This window comes from Larus michahellis, chromosome 8, assembly GCF_964199755.1.
Source record: "Larus michahellis chromosome 8, bLarMic1.1, whole genome shotgun sequence".
NCBI lineage: Eukaryota > Metazoa > Chordata > Aves > Charadriiformes > Laridae > Larus > Larus michahellis.
The window spans coordinates 53,398,690-53,416,410 of NC_133903.1; the positions used below are offsets into that span (position 1 = coordinate 53,398,690).

At 40.8% G+C, this 17,721-nt stretch overlaps 1 protein-coding gene across 28 annotated transcripts in view; it reads left to right on the forward strand.

Moving 5' to 3' along the window:
* The window catches only part of FGGY (FGGY carbohydrate kinase domain containing), a 327,883-nt gene that overhangs the window by 294,311 nt on the left and 15,851 nt on the right, over nt 1–17,721 (forward strand). For 25 of the 28 annotated variants that reach the window (XM_074596631.1, XM_074596621.1, XM_074596622.1 and 22 more), the window contains 2 exons: nt 136–256; nt 3,520–3,614. In XM_074596631.1, coding sequence (XP_074452732.1) covers nt 136–256; nt 3,520–3,614 — 216 coding nt within the window. The remainder of the gene's footprint in view (nt 1–135; nt 257–3,519; nt 3,615–17,721) is intronic. The other 3 variants (XR_012588585.1, XR_012588583.1, XR_012588584.1) reach the window with 1 other exon arrangement.

Sequence of the window (17,721 nt, forward strand, 5' to 3'; positions counted from 1 at the left end):
GGCCAGTTAGTATCACTCTTTTTAGCAGTATCATTCTGTTTTAGCAAATTGTGCTTTAAGATCTGTTCCTGTGGCTGCTCTCCTGTGCTCATGTGGTTTTTGTTGTTGTCGTTGTTTTTTCCCCCCTTTTTGAAGTTAGGGACAAGACATATTTTGGAAGCTATGGAGGCTGCAGGGCATCGTATCAACACGCTGTTTCTGTGCGGTGGGCTGAGCAAGAACCCTCTCTTTGTGCAGATGCACGCTGACATTACTGGTAAGTTACGAGGAAGCATGGGGAAAGGAGTGTAAGGTCCTTTATTATAGGTGGCTAAATACTTTGTCTTTGGAAAAATAAATACTTTCTTTATATAGAACTGGATTTTGCTGGTTGGCCAAAATGCGTGTAATGAAATGTTACTTCCTGCAAGACTGGATTTCCTGAAATTTAAAGGCATTTGAATACCGCAGAGATGCGATGCAAACAAAGCTCCATATGTCGTATTGTTAGAAAACAGACTTCTGGAGAAACCTCCAGCATGATTTGTAATCTGTGGCTCTTAGACTTGCCGATAGAATAAATATAAAAACTTTGTATGGAATTTTTAAAACCAATATGTATAAACTGCATGTCAGAGATGTTTCTCACTCTCAGATTTTTAAAAACTTTTCAAGCATTCTCTAGAAATGATTCTATTCGGTCAGATTACAAGAAGTTAGTTAGGCAAGGATAGTGTCCAGTACATTTTGTGACCGTTTGATGTGTTTTATTAAAACCTCTATTAACTTCATCCTCTTTGAATTCTGTTGGACTTCTGACACTGCCTGCTCATGCTGGACATTGGATCCATTATGTAGAACAATTCGATTCTGAATTGCTTCCATGGCTGTGTCATAATATGGCTTAGGGGACAATTGCTGGGTTCTTGCTCCTGCATGGTGTTCCATTTGGTTTTGTAGAATTCCCGGTGGGGGGAAGGTCCTGGGTTCATTACAAGAGGAGGGCTCAGGCTTGCACAGTATTTTTGGTCTCCCTTAAGCCTGTGGGCATTGGACATCTTAGCACACCTGTGAGTCAGTTGAATACACTTTAAAAAATGTGGAAAAAATAACAAAATTTAGTGTAAAGGACTTCAGAGCAACTTTGAATGATGTGTGTTTTGGGTATATTTCAAATTAAGACCAGTTGAGCTCTCATGAATACAGTTTAAGGCTCAGATTTGGGGCATTTGGTCTGGAGATCTGACTTGCCCTAACATCACACCACACTTCATAACCTTGTTGCAGGAGGGAAGATGAAAACATGCTTTATGTATTTACCTGAGATAAAAACAGCAATGGAGAAGCAAAAAGCATAATGCCTATTGACCTTAAAATTCACTGAGTACATTGTAGTCCAAGTGACACTTTCTGTTTGTGAAAAATGATGTTGACAAGTCGGTGCCTTCCCTTGTATAACTCAGATGTTTTAGGTGAATTTCAGCTACGTGTAGAGTTGGGGTGCTGGTTCGTGATGTGTAAAAGAAAAGATCCGTGAAAAGGTATTCTGATTAAAATGTAATCAGAAGTTCTTTGACTGTAACTAATGGCCAAGTACAATTCCGTACAAAAAGGCCTTTTTGCAGTCTGGAGTTCTCCCCCATTTGTAAAATCAGTGACTGACAAGGGATGTCAGAGTTCATCTCACTGAAATGCTCTTGGTTATGTTGAACTCATTAGAGCCTATCAGATAAAATAACTCGCATTCCAGGATCAATCCCCCATTCTTTCCCGAAAAGAAAAAAATCTGAATATATTATTGTTAGCTGCAAATGCCCATGACTCAGCCATGCAGACATCCAATAGATAATTTCGCAGGCCACTTAAAAAGTATCTTGATCTTTTTGTTTGCCTGGTAAGAATTCCGTATTCATTCTGATGATGCGGGAAATCTGCAGTAAATTTTAGAGCACGCTGAAAATTGCTTACTGCTTCAGCGCCTGGCACGCAGCCGTGTAGCTGTAAGCTTGATTTTTAGATTTTCTATTCCAAGTTGACCCAAGTCCTGAGCTGTGGTCCATCTGAACCGGAGGAATGCTCAGGTGACTGATCCTACACTAATGTTTTTAAGGTGGATTTGTTTGGTCAGAGCAATTTAAGGCATGCTGTAATTATGCTAGTTCGCTGCTAGTCATTCCAGTAATCAAGCAACAAGGTCTCACTGGCTCCCTGTCACTCTGCCTGTGCTAAATGTAGGAAAAAATGGCATAAAGACCACTGCGGCAGCTTTGTGTCACTCACTGAAAGGTGGTTGTGAGGAGCATTATGCTGGTGGAACAGTCCAAACTTAGCATAATGTAGCTGGATGCCTGGGGTGCAAGGTGAATTTGCTTTGTATCAATAATGGTTTCATATATAAATAATTTTATTTCTCATTTTGAAAAGTGTGGATTTGCCTTTTTCTCTGTAGGGCTTGTTCATGGCTCGCTTTAGAGCTTCCTCCAAATTTCAGCTCCTTCTGATCTTACAGCTGGCTCTCGGGAGCAGCGTTTTTGGGGGCATAATATCATTGAGGCTATTCACAGAAGGAAGCCCTCCTCCCACCACTGTGTTTGCATCATCATTCATTGGATGAAATTATCTCAGTAATGGAAATTTAGACACATTTCTTAATACTGTAGGAATATCAAATTTTTTGGCTTAGTGAGGATAAGCATCTAAAGTACAGCTAGAAAAGTATTTAAACTTTTGCTATTGTTTTATGTTTTTAAGGAGAATTAAGAAAGCAGGCTGATTTTCATTTGTATATTAGTCCTTTTCCTGCTGTTTCTACACTAGTGATACAGGTCTTAGAAAACTCTGTGCGAACCGAGGGAAAGTATGTTCATGGTAATACCCATGGGTGATGAAACAATAATTTTTAATTCTACTTCAGACTATATATTGAGTTTGTTAGTTTGTTTTTCCAGTGTTCTAATCTTGTTTTCGAGTATCTTGCACAATTTGGAAGACAAGATTTCTCTTCTTATTTCATACATAGCTTGTGAAAGTTTACTAGTCATATTTTCATGTCTTCCAGCAAAACCAGACTGGCTTTGTTGGCTATATATTTAAAAAACAAACACAAACAATCTTTTTTGTTTGTTTGTTGCAGAAGAAACAAAAAGGGTACCACCCTGTTTTCCCCTCGAGGTCAACTTTTAATAGGCACGTGGGTTTGGAGGGTGTGGGTAACAGGTCTATACCGAGCCCTTTGAGATAAATAGCCAGAGTCAAAGATCTGGGGGGTTGTTCTTTGTATGCTTTATGTTCTGCGTTACTATTTTGTTGAACTTGTTTTATTTAAATTCTGCATTTTTCTTGGAGCCTGGAACAACAGAGCAGAGAGATTTACATTAGTCTACAGTAGGCTGTAGCGCTGAATGGAGTTGTGAACATGGTTTGCAAGTCCTTTTTGATTCCTTTGTTCTTTGTCTTTCTTTTGGCTTTAATTATTTATTGTGCCGCTAGTGCAGTACTGCTGTATTCTTCCTAACAGAGGCATGGCTTTTTCTTGTATAGGCAAGCCTGTTGTCCTGTCCAAAGAAGTGGAGTCTGTTTTGGTGGGTGCTGCTATTCTTGGAGCTTGTGCTTCTGGGGATTTTGCATCTATACAGGTATGCAGTGCCTGATTTTTTTATTTTATTTTTTTTCAGTTTTAATGCATTTTACACTTTGACATTTGGCACCGTGCGCAGACTTTAATTCAAGTGGAAAAGTTTGTACATTCTGTACAGCCGGAGAAGAGGTGGCATTGCTTTCTCTCCACCCTCTTTTTAACTCCGTATGTTATTTAGGTGTATTGAAGGTTCCTTTGTCTTTTGACTGTAGGGACATGCAGGTAGAAGCTGCTGCCTATGAAGTTAGGCCATGTAATTCTGCAGACAAAAACGGGAATTTGGCAAGGCTCTGATCCTGCGAGAAGGTCACACTTTCATCCCAGTTATATTTGTCTTACTTTCCTTCCTTCATACTGAGGAATGTTAAACATAAGGAACAACACAGCACTATTTATGCAGTAAAAAATGACACACCTATACCTCTTGTCTTGCCCACAGTGAATGCAGAGTTAATAATGAGGATGGAACTTCTTGTTTAATCATGTTCTTTCAATCCATTAACAGTTGTAAAAGTAGTAGTGAGGCTTTTATGTCCAGTGGATCGGCCAAAGCATGACTTAGGTGCTTTTATGTAAACAACAGCAGTATAAAAGAAATCTGAAGAAGGGTCTCCGTGCCCCAAATCATACCTGTTTTCCCATCTGGCAATTCCACCAGTATAAGGCATGTCCTCTCCTCATGCTGCATCCGGTTGGACAAAATTATTCATCAAGATGGTCTCTAGATGGATTTTTCTTTATAACATCATGTCGTGGTTTTGGCCAAATTGGCCAATGGCCGGCGACGGATGCTCCCCCCCAGCCTCTTGTGCACGGAGAGGAGGGGGAGAGATAAAGAGAGATTTACGAGTTTAGAAGAAACTAAACTACTTTAATAAAATATTAATAATAAGATAAAAAGGAAAATAATGAAATAGATACAGTATACACAAAACCGTATTAAGCTCCCAGGATGATGTCACCGGCAGGCACTGGGGGAGTCCCGGGCTGGACTCAGCGACGGGTGGGAACCAGGTTCCAGAGTCGGAGTCAGGAACACACGGATCGGGATCAAAGGCAGATGAACAGGCAGGGTCCTCCTCGGATGTCAGCCGTTGAAGGAAGAGAGCTGACCCTTTGATCCCTCAGCTTTTAGACTGAGCATGGGGCAGATGGGATGGAATACCCCAGTTGGTCAATTTTGGGTCACCTGTCCTGTCCGCTCCTCCCCGCAGGTGGGACCCCTCTGCGCCCCTCCGCTTCCCACCCTCTAACGGGGCAAATAACGAAATTAGCTGACCTTGGTTGTTATAGCAATAAGGATAAGCAAGAGCCTTGCTGCATACCATTCCTTGGCACAAACTGTCTTCTCACTCTGAATGAACCGCTTCAGACACAACATGCTGGTAATTTCAGAGAGTTAGAAGAGGCCTGGCTAAGAAATAAAATTACTGAACAGAAAGTTGGTTCTGTTTTACCTCAAACCAGGACACATCAGGCACAGGTATTTGTAGTTGAAATTTTGCACAAAAACATACCTGAATGTCCTTTACGAATAGGGAGGTCAGCTTCTCAGCCTAGTAAAATCGATGCGGTTCCGCTGGCACCAATAAACAGCTCAACATAAGCTGAGGAACTGGGCCGCGTTTGGCGTTTCTCCAAATGTGAAACTTCCAATTGTGAATATTCTACAGTGTGGTTAGCAGGAAGAGCAGTTTCCTTTAATAAGAATTTTCCCATTAAAATTAATCCCATTGCAAGAAGTATAGAGTACAATAGATACCTCTATTTAATAATTCCAGTGCTTGTAAAGAGAACTTGTTTTGATAAATGTAATTTCAGTAGAAGCTTTTGGTGACTGGACTTTATATTTAATTCCTACTCTTCTGCTAATCTTCTGCCTTTAAGTACACAGGTATTTCACTCCAAGTTTAAGATGTTTTGCCCTATTATGCAATAACCATGCATCTCAAAACTGATTTCATTAAGTCTGTCTTCATAACCTTAGGAAAATCTAATGCTGCGAAATTTTCTCTAGTGTTTCTTTGTATAATTTTAGTATATTCATTTACACTTAGTTTTTATCCCTGCCTTTTAGTATCAAAATATTTCATAAGCGTATCCAGTAATGTCAGAACAGATAAGTGTATTTTATACGTACATACATACATGTCAGTTTACATAGCTTGCTCCTTCAGAAATCTTTTTCGGTGAAACTAGATCCTTTGAACCAGTCACGTCTCAGGCTTTTTAATTTAAAAAGTGTTTGCTCTTTTACTCTTGCGATATGTCAGGATGTACCTGCGTCTTTGGTTATGGGAATGGTTTTTGGCTTGCCATAAGCACGGTACAAGTTCTGTGGGTCTTCCTGGAGTAAACTTCTTCTAAGAGCTTACCTGTGACTGCTGGGAGCTGGACTTCCAGTGGCTTCCAGTAGCTCCGTATGCTCCCTTCCCATTTCTGCTTGAATCAAGTAAGTTAACACCAGTACATAAAGAAAAAGAATAAATACAAAGTGCAGTCCAGTGCCTCAGCCACGCATAAGGAGTCTGGTTTCCCAGACGCAGCCTCTGCCTTTTTGAGTGCTTCAGCAGCCGTTTGTGTAAGGTCTGGTTCCAAGGGCTTTGCTGGTCAGCGGGAGAGTTTCCTTTTGGTTCACTGAGTTACTGGGTCAAGCCCATGGGCTTCCCTGGCATATCTCTGAAACAGAAAAGGGGAAAGTAGTTTGGAAGCTACTGCTATTATACATCCCCCTGGGCATTCGTAGCATGTTTCTTTCCGTCATACTGCCTGTGGTGATCACTGGGAGCCAGGTGAGGCCCTGAATCCTATCCGGGATGTCACACACCATCTCTGCAGTGTGAAAGAACCACCCGCTAAGTGTTTTGGCTTAGTGTGCGTTGGGGTTGTCATTAAAGAGGTGCCACCTACGACAATATCAGTTGTATCATGCAGCAAATACGTTAGATTTTGTAAAAATATTTTAAAAGGAATTCAGCTTCATGGGATCAAGAAACAAGAAACGGAATAAATGTCTTTTTGGGGGTGGGAAGGTGTAAACGCGTATCTAGCATTGCAGTTCAATAGCCTTCTTTTACATTTATTTTTCTAACACATCTTCCAAAACGAACCGTTCTTAGAGGTGCTGCTGCAAATGTGCAGCATTGTTGTAGTCTTTGCAAATAATAGAGGTTATTACCTGTCCTCTAATAGATGGTTTGTGCTTAATTATTGTGCTTTCCAAAGCTGTTTGTTTGCTCAGTCTAATAGTAAAGGAGAAGATTGTGGGGGTTTTACCAATAACCTCTTTCCTTATGTCTATGGTTGTTTGAAGGGGAATTTTTACTGTATTTGTCCCAGTGACTGGTCACATTTCTCAGAATTATTTTTGGACATTTCCCCTCAATGTCAAAATCAAAACACTTAAAAGCTATCTGGTTTTCGTGGGCTGGCCGTTCTCCATTTTCTAAAACTCGAGCGTCTTCAGGACAGCTTGGCAATAGCACCCAAAGCCAGGATCCCTCAAAATCACTCTTGATAATCTTAGTCCAGTTTTAACATGCTCTGCTTACAAAAAGAATGGCTGCTGAACAGACAGGTACAACCCACTAGCGATGAGCAACAGTAGTAGCGCTGCCAGGCTTCTGCCAGGGAATCTCGTATGGAAGGATGTGGATGTGTGCTGTGTAGTATGTGCACTGCGAGTGATGCCTGAGGAGCTGGTGAGCCTACGGAACAGGGCTGTTCTTGTGTCTGCATGCCGAATGTGATGCTTTGGGGATGTAACATGCATTAAGTGCTAGAGTTGACCTGCTTGTGCATTCTGTCAATGTGGGGGTTGGGCATGGGGCAGCCAAGTCAGGGCCAGGGCTCCAGCACTCTGCTCTTCACTCAGAAAACCTGGACACACAGAAGATCCTCCAAATCTACCAGGGCTTCACTTTTCAATAGAGGAAAGAAAAGATGGGTCATCTAGGGAAGACCCAGCTCTATGGTAACCTTATATAGTAATTGGAGTTAGGCTTTATTTAGCTTAACAGTTAAGAAATGCATTAGAATTAGATGGTATTTCCATAGGGGTAAAGTCTGTGGCCGTTGTGGTTGCTGTTACTCTCATACTCTCCTGTACTATCCTGATGCTTAGTCCTGTGGCATTCCATCACTGGGATTTGGAAATGGGGAAGTATCTGCTTCAGAGGAGGATGTTTTTTGCAAGGACAGACAGCTTACTTACCTACATATTGCTGTGTGATGAACCCAGTCAGAAGCGTACATGAGACAACAGGATTCTCACCCTTCACTCTCTTGAGCAGTTGGTCATAGCGGCTAGAACACTAAAGAGCTTTTCCTCTATCCTTCGGTATCCCTAAATAAGTTTCTTCTCACAAAGAAACAAGCACCAACGTACCTCCTGTCTCCTTTCCCTTTCTACGCTACAGCAGGAGTGTTTTCAGGATGCAGCATTTTATTCTAATTCTTAATTTTCATATATTTTTATTCCTATTTTGAGTGATTTGTGGAGCCAAGGTTTTCATGCTTTCTATTGACCACATCTGTATTAGTACCGAAATCCTCAGTACGCTGAGCCTTTACAGAGAAGCATTGGAAATGGAAGTTATTGCAAAATTTGTAACCATACAGGTTAATTTGCTAGATTCTTGTGTGGTTTTAAATGCGCAAGCCCCTTGAAGCTGCAATTTCTTCTTTAGGTAATTCTATCAAGGAAAGATTTATAACCTCCATCTCTCATGCCTGGTCACCATATGTTGTTGCTTCAAAGAATGTTGACTTCCCTATTTTCCTCTTCATTTACTCTCTGCATTTTTTTCCTCTGTGGTAAAACTGAATTAAAACAATTGGTCTATGCAAAAAGAAAAAAGAATACGCAGTGTGGTGAGTTCTTCCCCATTTCATCTTCTGGTTATTTAGTCTCTAGAATCTCTGGAAAGGGGAGAAAATCTTCTGAATTTCTTCTTTCAATTTGGGTTATCTTTTCATTTCCCCCTACAAATGCTACACCTTTTTTCTTTTAGTGGTTTTCTTGTGTCTTGATTGTTGTGCCTATGAACCATAACACAGCCTGGCTGGGACGCAGAAGACAGCGCTGTGTAAAATAGTATGACGTAAAGATTTTTGGAATATACACTGTATTTTTGGGTTTTGGATTTTTGAAATATGTGCTGCATTGAATGAAATAACCTTAACATTGCTGGCTTAGATGGGTCAATTTATTGGTTCTAGCCATTCCTTTCATGCTGAGCAGCAGGATCGTGGTTTTCTATGTGATTGTTTCTGTAGTAAAAATATAGTTTCCGGTTTAGCAAGCCAGCAATTCCTTCTCAGTAAAAATGTTCAATAAATAAATGTCAAAGTTTCCAGTATATCCTCGTTACTCTGCCTCACTTGTATGTAATTGAAAATGGGAAGAAGGTGCTGTTTGATTTGGCAGTCATCCAGCTCTTTTTTTTTTTTTTTTGGATAACCTACTCTTTGGGACAAAGCTGTACACCAGGGAACAGGATTATTACCTTATAAAATCCTGCAGCCCACTGACTATTCCTTAATTGCATATTAAAGCAATTAATAAAATTACCCGTATGAAACTAGATTACCAGATTATTTTTTGTATTAATTTACTATTTTAATGTGTGTCATTCTTACTGGCTGATATGGAAGAAAAGAAACTTCATATGATTTACCATACCTTTTACTGGTAACTTTCTGTAATCAGCTTTCTGTAATCATTATTGGTGTAAAACATTGAGCTAGAAATTAGAGTCTACATGACTACAAGATTTTTCAGGTATAAAATTGACTTTTAAGGGACATGTGGTCTTTTCTTTGTTAGTTTTGGTTGTTATGCACATTGGTGGTATATCCTGCAAAAAGACAGGGAAAAGCTTTTTCATTGTTCTTATAAAGCGGATTGGAGGTATATTAAAATTAGTGGGATTCTATAGAAGGAGGTGTTAGGTAATTACCTAATGTGGATTAGCTGAATTATTTAGCAGCAGTAGCAGTTGAGCAAGTGAAGTACCCCTTAGGTACACTTTGCATGCCTGGAAGCAGCCCTGGAAGCTATGCGGATCAAGGTCACCTGGCTCACCTTCAAGAGAACAGACATAGAGACCATAACTGTGAGGGAGACATATTACTGCAGACAGGGCTTGGAAGTTATGGTGGTGCAGGGGAAATGATTCACTTACAACCCTGTGCTAAAGGAACTCAAAAGAGTTTTGTTTGTGCACTGCTTGATTATGTTTAATTTAATGGACATCTCCTCTCGGTTGTCTAAGGAAGTTGTTGGGTGGTATAGCATAGAGGATAAAATCAAACAACAAAGCCCACAGATAACACAGGGTTTGTAAAGATCAGCCAGGAAGAACATGTGATATTCAGTGTATTCGCCTTCTAACAATGAAAATGTCATAGACTATCGTGAACGTAAAGAAGTTCTTTAGTGCAACAGTTGGTCCACAACCTCAGTAAGACCAACTGGCAATTGTGAGTAGACAACATTTCATAAGAACACCCATAAATAGTACCGGGACATAGTCAGCGTTTTTGCTGACAGAACTGAAGGGGATCAGCCTATTTCCATTTCTGGATCAGGCAGTCTCTCGTGTAATTTTGTTCCACTTATTTCCATGGACGTGCTTCAGTTGATGATCTGATCCTCTATTCCTCTTCCAAAGCATTACCTGTCAGGTCAGGGATTGAAATTAATACAAGCGTCTTGTTGATTTCCATATTTTCAAAAGCAAGAACCAAATGCAAGATCAGGGAGGAGATGGTTTTTTCCTTAGAAATGGTAATAACTTGGGAAATCAAAAGAGGAAATAAAATGACTTCTCCCTGTTGAGTTAGGGAATGTTGCCTTCCCTCATCTCATTAAAAATTTAAAGCACTCTTGTTTCTGAGCAGGGTGAATTAGTAATTAAGTGCTATAATCAACTCGTGTAAACATAATATTGAAGGAGAGCAGCAAATTAATCATTTCGTTGGCTTGCCTTACCCAATTAATGCACCTTTTAGTAAAGGCCTTCCTGCCGTGTTGGGATGGCTTTTTTGCCTCCTGTTTCCTTAATCAGAGGATTTGGGGAAGGCAGAGGAAGGAGATGGTTGTTCTTAAGCACCATACCCTACACAAGGAGTGTGTTAAGGTGCTGTGATCTTGCCTTCCTGTTCTTCAAAAGCTCCAGATTTGTACACGTAGAGTTTGAGCCCAGGTTTCAGAGGAGGCCAACCTTGGGCAAGGCTACCTGGCAGCTCTTGCTTTTCTGAGTAGTGTATTGGCTGGGTACGGCCTCTTCATCTAAACAATTTTTTTAAAAAATTCCTTCCAAGGTTGTGTATTATCAATCTCAACTGACAGGACACGTGCTCCATAAAAAAAGAGACTTTAAGTTTCAGTGTGTAGCTTATATACCTACTGTTAAGAGACATATTGTAATGGTGAAGAGAGGTGGATCTTCACAGTCCATTCATTTGTTGTTCTCTCGCTTCTGACTGGCAGCAAAGTCATCAAGGGATGTCATGGACACTTCATGATGTAGACCCTGCTGCTTGCTGAGAACCAAACTGTTTTCCACGTAAGCGGCTAAGATGTTCCATGGCTGTGGAGTATATTTGCAGCTAACCAGGGCTGGACTCAAAGCAGTGACTCGGCAGTAGAACTTTATCCCTTTACCTCTTTCCTTGGTGTTTTGACACTGAAATACATCTTTGCCTAATTGAAAGGTTTTTTTTTTTTTCCTTGTGTAATAAAGTTAGATTCAATACGGCATGCATGAAACCACCAAGATACTGGCACTGCCTCTGGCTTTTGTGTAGAGTCAGCTGCCTTCTTACCAGAAATCTTTGGAGAAATATAGATGAGAGAGAAAAATTAAAAGGCAGTGATTTGATGGCCACTGTCCAGTTCCTTGTGGCCTAGTGTTTATGGTACAAAGAGTGCCTTTTTAGTTAGCATATTTTGGCCTTACTGTCAGAAGTCTTTGCAGTAAGGGTAAAAAGTGGATGAATCACAACTACTCTTTTGCCCTAAAGATGATCCTTCTGTATTAAAGCTGAGAAATATAAATGCTTTGTCTGTCTCTGCCAGGCACAGAATGAGCTTTCAATCAGTTTGAGAGTGTGATTTTTCTTCACTTTTCAAGCCGCAATAAATATACAGAAGCATTTCTACTTTCAGCTGACTTCAGCGGACAGTATTTCCATATGGTTGGAAATCCTCTCTTGGTGGGAGTGAAATCACACATACAAGCACCACCACTTAGGGAGTCAAACAGCTGAGATGTGGCTGTAGCTGATAGCACGACGCTTTCACAAAAGTGCTAAGAAAAGTACCCTCTGTCTTGTTGCTGTTTACTGACATGTGATACTGGTTGACATCTGTTGCCCTTCTCATTTGAGGACTGTTTGCTTTACTAACTTTAACATTTCCACATTGCTATGCTGTTGAAGTGCAGATACACAAATCTCCTTGGAGTCCCCAAGGTCCTTTTATGAGAAGCAGAGCTGCCATCATTTGATATCATCCTGCTGGCTGCCTTTTATATTGGAGTTGAGCGAAATAACTCTGTTGCTGTTAAACATTCTTGGTGGAGTGCAATGTCTAACGCTATATGTTGTCATACATTTGATGTATGATCAGATCTGTACATGCTGTACAGTAGTGTTTGGTTCATTGTCACATTAGATGATTTGTGGTCGTTTTATATCACTTGAAATTATTACAGGTAAAAACTTGTCTAAGAAAATGTCAAAGTTTGTTGTATCAGGTCATACAGCTACTGAAATGATGGATGAGCTTAGTCCATATTCATAGTGCAAAATCCTCAGTTAATGTAAATCAGTGTTGCTCCAGGATTTCAGAGGAGTGACACCAGTTTACTCCAGTGCCCTGATCCAATCAAGCACTTAGGTACATCATCTAACTTTCAAGTAGGCAAGAAGCTCAGTTGAAGATAAGCAGGACTGCCCGTGTGCTGAAGTACTTTACTGGATCAGAGCCCAAACAGGAATCTGACACGCAGTTCACTGGTAGATGACACATCTTGAAATGATAAAGGCTGTTACAGCTCTTGCGATTGGTTCGTATTATTTCCCATTCAGAAACAAGCTGTGGATGCTATAGGTAATAGGATACAAAGGCGGTGTCTTTTGTTAAGTGCTGTCCTTTTGTGGAAACTTAGCACGCTCCATTTTAAATGTCATCCAGTACGTGAATGTTCAGATTTGGAATTTCTCAGTAACTCTTTAATGACAAGGAAGGGCAGCTGCACTAGGTCAGTGTAATATATTGGCTACAACAGAACTACCCGTTTACATTAGCCAAGTATCTGACACAGAAGTACTGAAGTTGGAGGCAACAATCTCAGAAATCCGACACTTAAAGATGTGTCCATATTATTTTTCTAAAAGTAGGTGCTTTATTGAAATACCACACTAACAAAATGAAATGAAACATGGCCTTTTATTTTGGGCATCGGTGAAAGGAGATGAGGCACTGTGTGTCGGGATATCAGTGTGACTGACTTGTTTATTCATTCTGTCTGAGAGTGGTGATAAAGATTTTATTACTTATTTTTTACATTTATAAGGATGGACTGAAAAGGTAATAAAGACCTCTCCGATGCTCAAATGACCGGAGAAATCTATTTAATCCTCTGTGTTTATGCTGAAGGTGCAGCCAGCTTTGCGCATTGGCGTAACTCCATTGACTTCACCTGAGGTCTCTGTCTTGCATGCACGTACCCGGTTACCATATTAGAAGCAACCATATGCATGCGAATACAGTCTCTTCTGTCTGTAGGCTCAATGTGTAGATTGTCATGAGTTTTAGCTTTTAATAAACTTACATCAGCTGATGTTGGCAAAGAATAAGATTTAGTGTTTTGTTGATCTGCAGAAGTTGAGGCTCTTACTAAACCAATGGTATTCTTCTCATCTGTCTGTAAGCCCCAGACCTGGCAAGCAGGAGAAAATATGCTGCCTAGAATAGTTCAGGTTCTGCTGCTGCATATTTTTGTAACAAACCATGAAATGACCATGGTAGAGTTTGTCTAAGGAGATGCACAATTAGTTGATCTTTTTTCAAGCGGAGTTAAGACTAAGATCAGCTTGTAGAAGTTTAATAATATCACAACCTTAAAGTTTTTCTAGCTTCCTGGCGCTGTCTTTTCTTGAGGAAAACCATAAATATGAAGAAACCATAAATATGTCTTTATGGTAGATAGATATTTCTTTAAAAAGTACTGTGATCCATCTCCTTTCTATTTTAAGGACAGATTTTACCCATATACTCAGAGACATAGCTGAAGTCATTTGGACCTTGGACTTGCCTTCTGTCCAGGCCATTTAAGCAGGGAAAAGTGTGATAGCAATATTTTATAGAAAGATGAGTACAAAGGAGGGTACCATGGATCCTTTGTAACTGTCAATAGCCAGTAAGGTCCTTTGCAGAGTGTGTCTTGCTTAAATGATGTTTGGGATGTCAAACAAGTTAAAGTCTCTCTGCCCTCACCTCTTCAATAGCTGAGCAGAACAACCCTCAAGTTATGCACTGGAGAATTGGAAACTCAATCTGGCTGCATTGTGAGATTAATTTTCCATCTGGGATTTGCACTCTTGCTATGTCAGCACAGGGGATCAGACTGTTCTGTGGCAAAGCACAAGCATGTAGAGTCAGAGCACTAGCTGTCTGAAATGCTTGAGGATTTTTCACAATAAATTTTTTGAAGGACATTATGATCACTTAGTCATGGGATTTGATGCCAGTAGTTCATACCACCCTTACTTTTGCCACCTTATATTTGTATATTTGAAGAAGTTTTATAACTTTCATGTACTGCGTTGTCCTTTCTCCTGAAGATGTCTAGAGGGCTTTGTTTCTCAAAATTTGCCCTATCTCTGTAGTTTAACAAGACTCTGTTTACTGTCTAGGCATTTCCAGTACATTTCATTTTTTTGGTGGTTAACAGTGAAGACATTTTTCTTTGTTCCCTTTCACAAAATACTTGATCTGAAATGGTAGAGGAGAGATCCCGTAACCTTTGTTAGTTTTATTAGCAATAGAAGGCAGTTCCTTTATTAGCAACTCATCCTCAGAATTGGAATCCAGTTCTCCTACTCTTCCTTTGTTCAGCTAAGTCATAGGTTCTTGTTTCCTTGGTTTCTTAGATGGAGACATATAACAACCATTCCCAACCCTTGCTTGCTTTCTTGTTTTGAAGCAACCTTTCACACCCACTGTGCTGTGACATTTCTGAGGCACAGTTTGATACTAGAAATTGGACAGTGACATGTAGAGAGAATCCATATGAAATCGCTTCATGGCTCTGTTTTGTTTTTACTGGGACAAGTGTTCACGTAATGATTAGCAAGACCATAATTGTCACTCTTGAGGGAAATCTGGGCAGAAAAGCTAACCACCAAGTGGGTATGGAAAAGCATAAGTTGCAGATTTTTGCACAAAGATACTCCCCCAGATGAGGGTTGAAAAACACTAGAAGAACATGAATAAGGAGAACTGCAGTGCCCATATCTTGCTGTGCCTTATAAGCGTGTTTAAGCAGCAAAAGTGAGTTGGATTGTCAGCTTTCACAAGTGCGCTTTACAGCTAAGAATAATGTATGGGGGATGTACTCAATGTGTAGTATTCCCAGGGCTTGCACTCACCAAAACGTTACTAACCTCCAGTACATAAATACATTTTGACGCATGTAGGGCCTGTTTGTGTGAGCACCTGCTATAAGTTGTTCTTTTCTGCACGGCTTCCAGATAGTCCTTTATCAGGTAGAAAGTTTAGGGAGGAGGGTGGGTGTGGAAGCTCTGATGGGAGCACATTGTTTTGCCAAAGAACAGAGTAAAGTGATGTGGCAACGCACTCCCAGCTAAGCAGAGGGAGGAGTGGTTAGGTCTCACCACGTCACTTCTTTTGGAGCTCTGAAATCACAGAGGACCCTCCAGGGGTAAACACTCTGGAAATAAACCAATTTGTAGTCAATATTTTCTCCTCTGAAGAATCTCTCCACAGCAAGAGTATGTGTGGAGGGCTGTACCGTAACCAAGCCCAACCTCTTCCTCCCAGAGTTGTGGGGTGGAGGATGATAACGTGTGGCATTTGGAAGGTCCCTTCATTGTCCAGCCCTGTAGCTCAGAACTGAGTTAGGCACCTTGGATATATTCAGCAAAATATTGCTGAGCCTAGCAGCCTTGTGTCAGGCTCCTTTTGCTATCAGAATGTCTGGTTAGACTTGATTTTTGCCTAATTTTCCCATACTGGCGTCTTCCTATCTGTTGTTGTGGAATCACTCATTTCTGTTAATTTTAAGTAGTTTAGGTATTGAATCCTGTATCTTTAGATGAGACTGAGGGAAGCCGTGCTCGAGTGCCTTACGGCAGATGAATTGGATATGCGTTAGCCTCTAGGTTGGAAGCTGGCACTTAGCTTAGGTGAAAGAGATGACTAATGGCCCTAAAGATGCTAAGCTGTTTGAAGCTCTTCTGATAAATGGGGTCTTTTTGTGATGAGCTATCCTCACTTTCTTTGACTGGTTGGTATAAAAGCTTTGTATATACAAGCACATTACTCATTATTTACTGCTCCTGTTGTAAGGTTGTTTAATTTTGCAATAGTCCCATCTAAGGGATGATTTTTGCATTGCATGAAAGGGAGACTAAGCAAGTTTTGCTTTTCATTTGCTTTGTATAACTTTGCCCCTGTGGAAACATTGGATAGCCAGCTCATTTGCCATAAGACACAAAATGCTGAACTTCTGGCTTTCTGGATGTGGAAGTTCCACTCATCCCAGAGGAGAACCAGGCATGGAAAGAGAATAAAAGAAACATGAGAAAGAAGATAGATGTGGCGGAGAGCGGGGCTTTTCTATTTCGTCACTAAATCCCCCATATCCCCACCATCTCCCCCCTCCCTACTCCCACTCTGATGTTGTTTATTCTTGGCTCTTGTATTCTTGTCGCCTTCTTGTTCGTGCCTCTCTTCTGTTTATTTTTTTTTTCACTTTTTCTTCTCCTCTCCTCTCCTCTCCTCTCCTCTCCTCTGTCTCTTTCCCTGCTCTTTCCATATCTCAGTCTGGTACCTGTGTCCTCATGTAATAAAAAGGAAAGAGGAAGGGATGGTTTGTGGCTCATTCAGTGCTGATTCCCTAGGTCTGCTCTCAAGGCTTGTAGGACTTCAGTAAAGCGTTGTGGTGTATCCTCTGTTCTGTGGGTCCAGCATAGCCACGCAGCACTGGTTGGGCTGTGCCAGTGTTCTTGGACTGGAAGAGGGAAGATTTATGATGGCATTGATCACAGTGCTAAAATAAACTGCCCTCCCCTAGCCAAAGGAATATGAGTTTGTAAATGCCAACGTTTTATACACAAAATGAAGGACACTGGCTAAGGAAGCCAGCTGCCTAAGTTAGCTGTTCAACATCTGAAAATGGCAAGTCTTTAAAAGCAAAGAGCCAGAAGAAGTCATTTATATTAAAACAAACTCTGTCATGAGTCATTTGACTTTTTTTTCTCTTACACACATAGTTTATGTCTCAGGCCTTCTAAGGCCCGAGTAACATCTGATACTCTTTAGGCTGAGCCGACTCTAATAGGAGTAGGATCCTGCTTCCAGTTACAGTATACCACTTAGAACTCTATTTAATTTGAGTCTTGTGTTTCAAGCCTGTAACTATTACTTCTTTGTCATTTTTATGGTACTAGAAGAGATTGTTTGTCTGTGATTCAGTCCCAGCCATGCTGTTGAACAGGGCTGTGTCCTCAGCAGCAGCAAAGAAAAAGTGGCCCGAGAGGGGCTTTGACTTTTTGCCTCATTCATTTTTCTCATGTGGCTTCAGTCGTGCAGGTCAGCAGGCACGAGGTGGGATGGGGGTCCCTTGCCATCGCTCCCAACCACTATCTCAGTCTAACGATACCAGCAGAGCATTGCTCCACATTTCTCACACAGTTTGCACATGAGCTCCATGTGATTTTTCCTCCCTTCTGCTTTAAATGAACCAACACCAAAGTGTACGCTGTCCGAAAAATACAGCCTTGCCTTTCTTCCCATTTCTCTTTTTTTGGTCCTCTCCCTTTCCTTTGTCTCCTCCCTTCTGCTCCCGAGT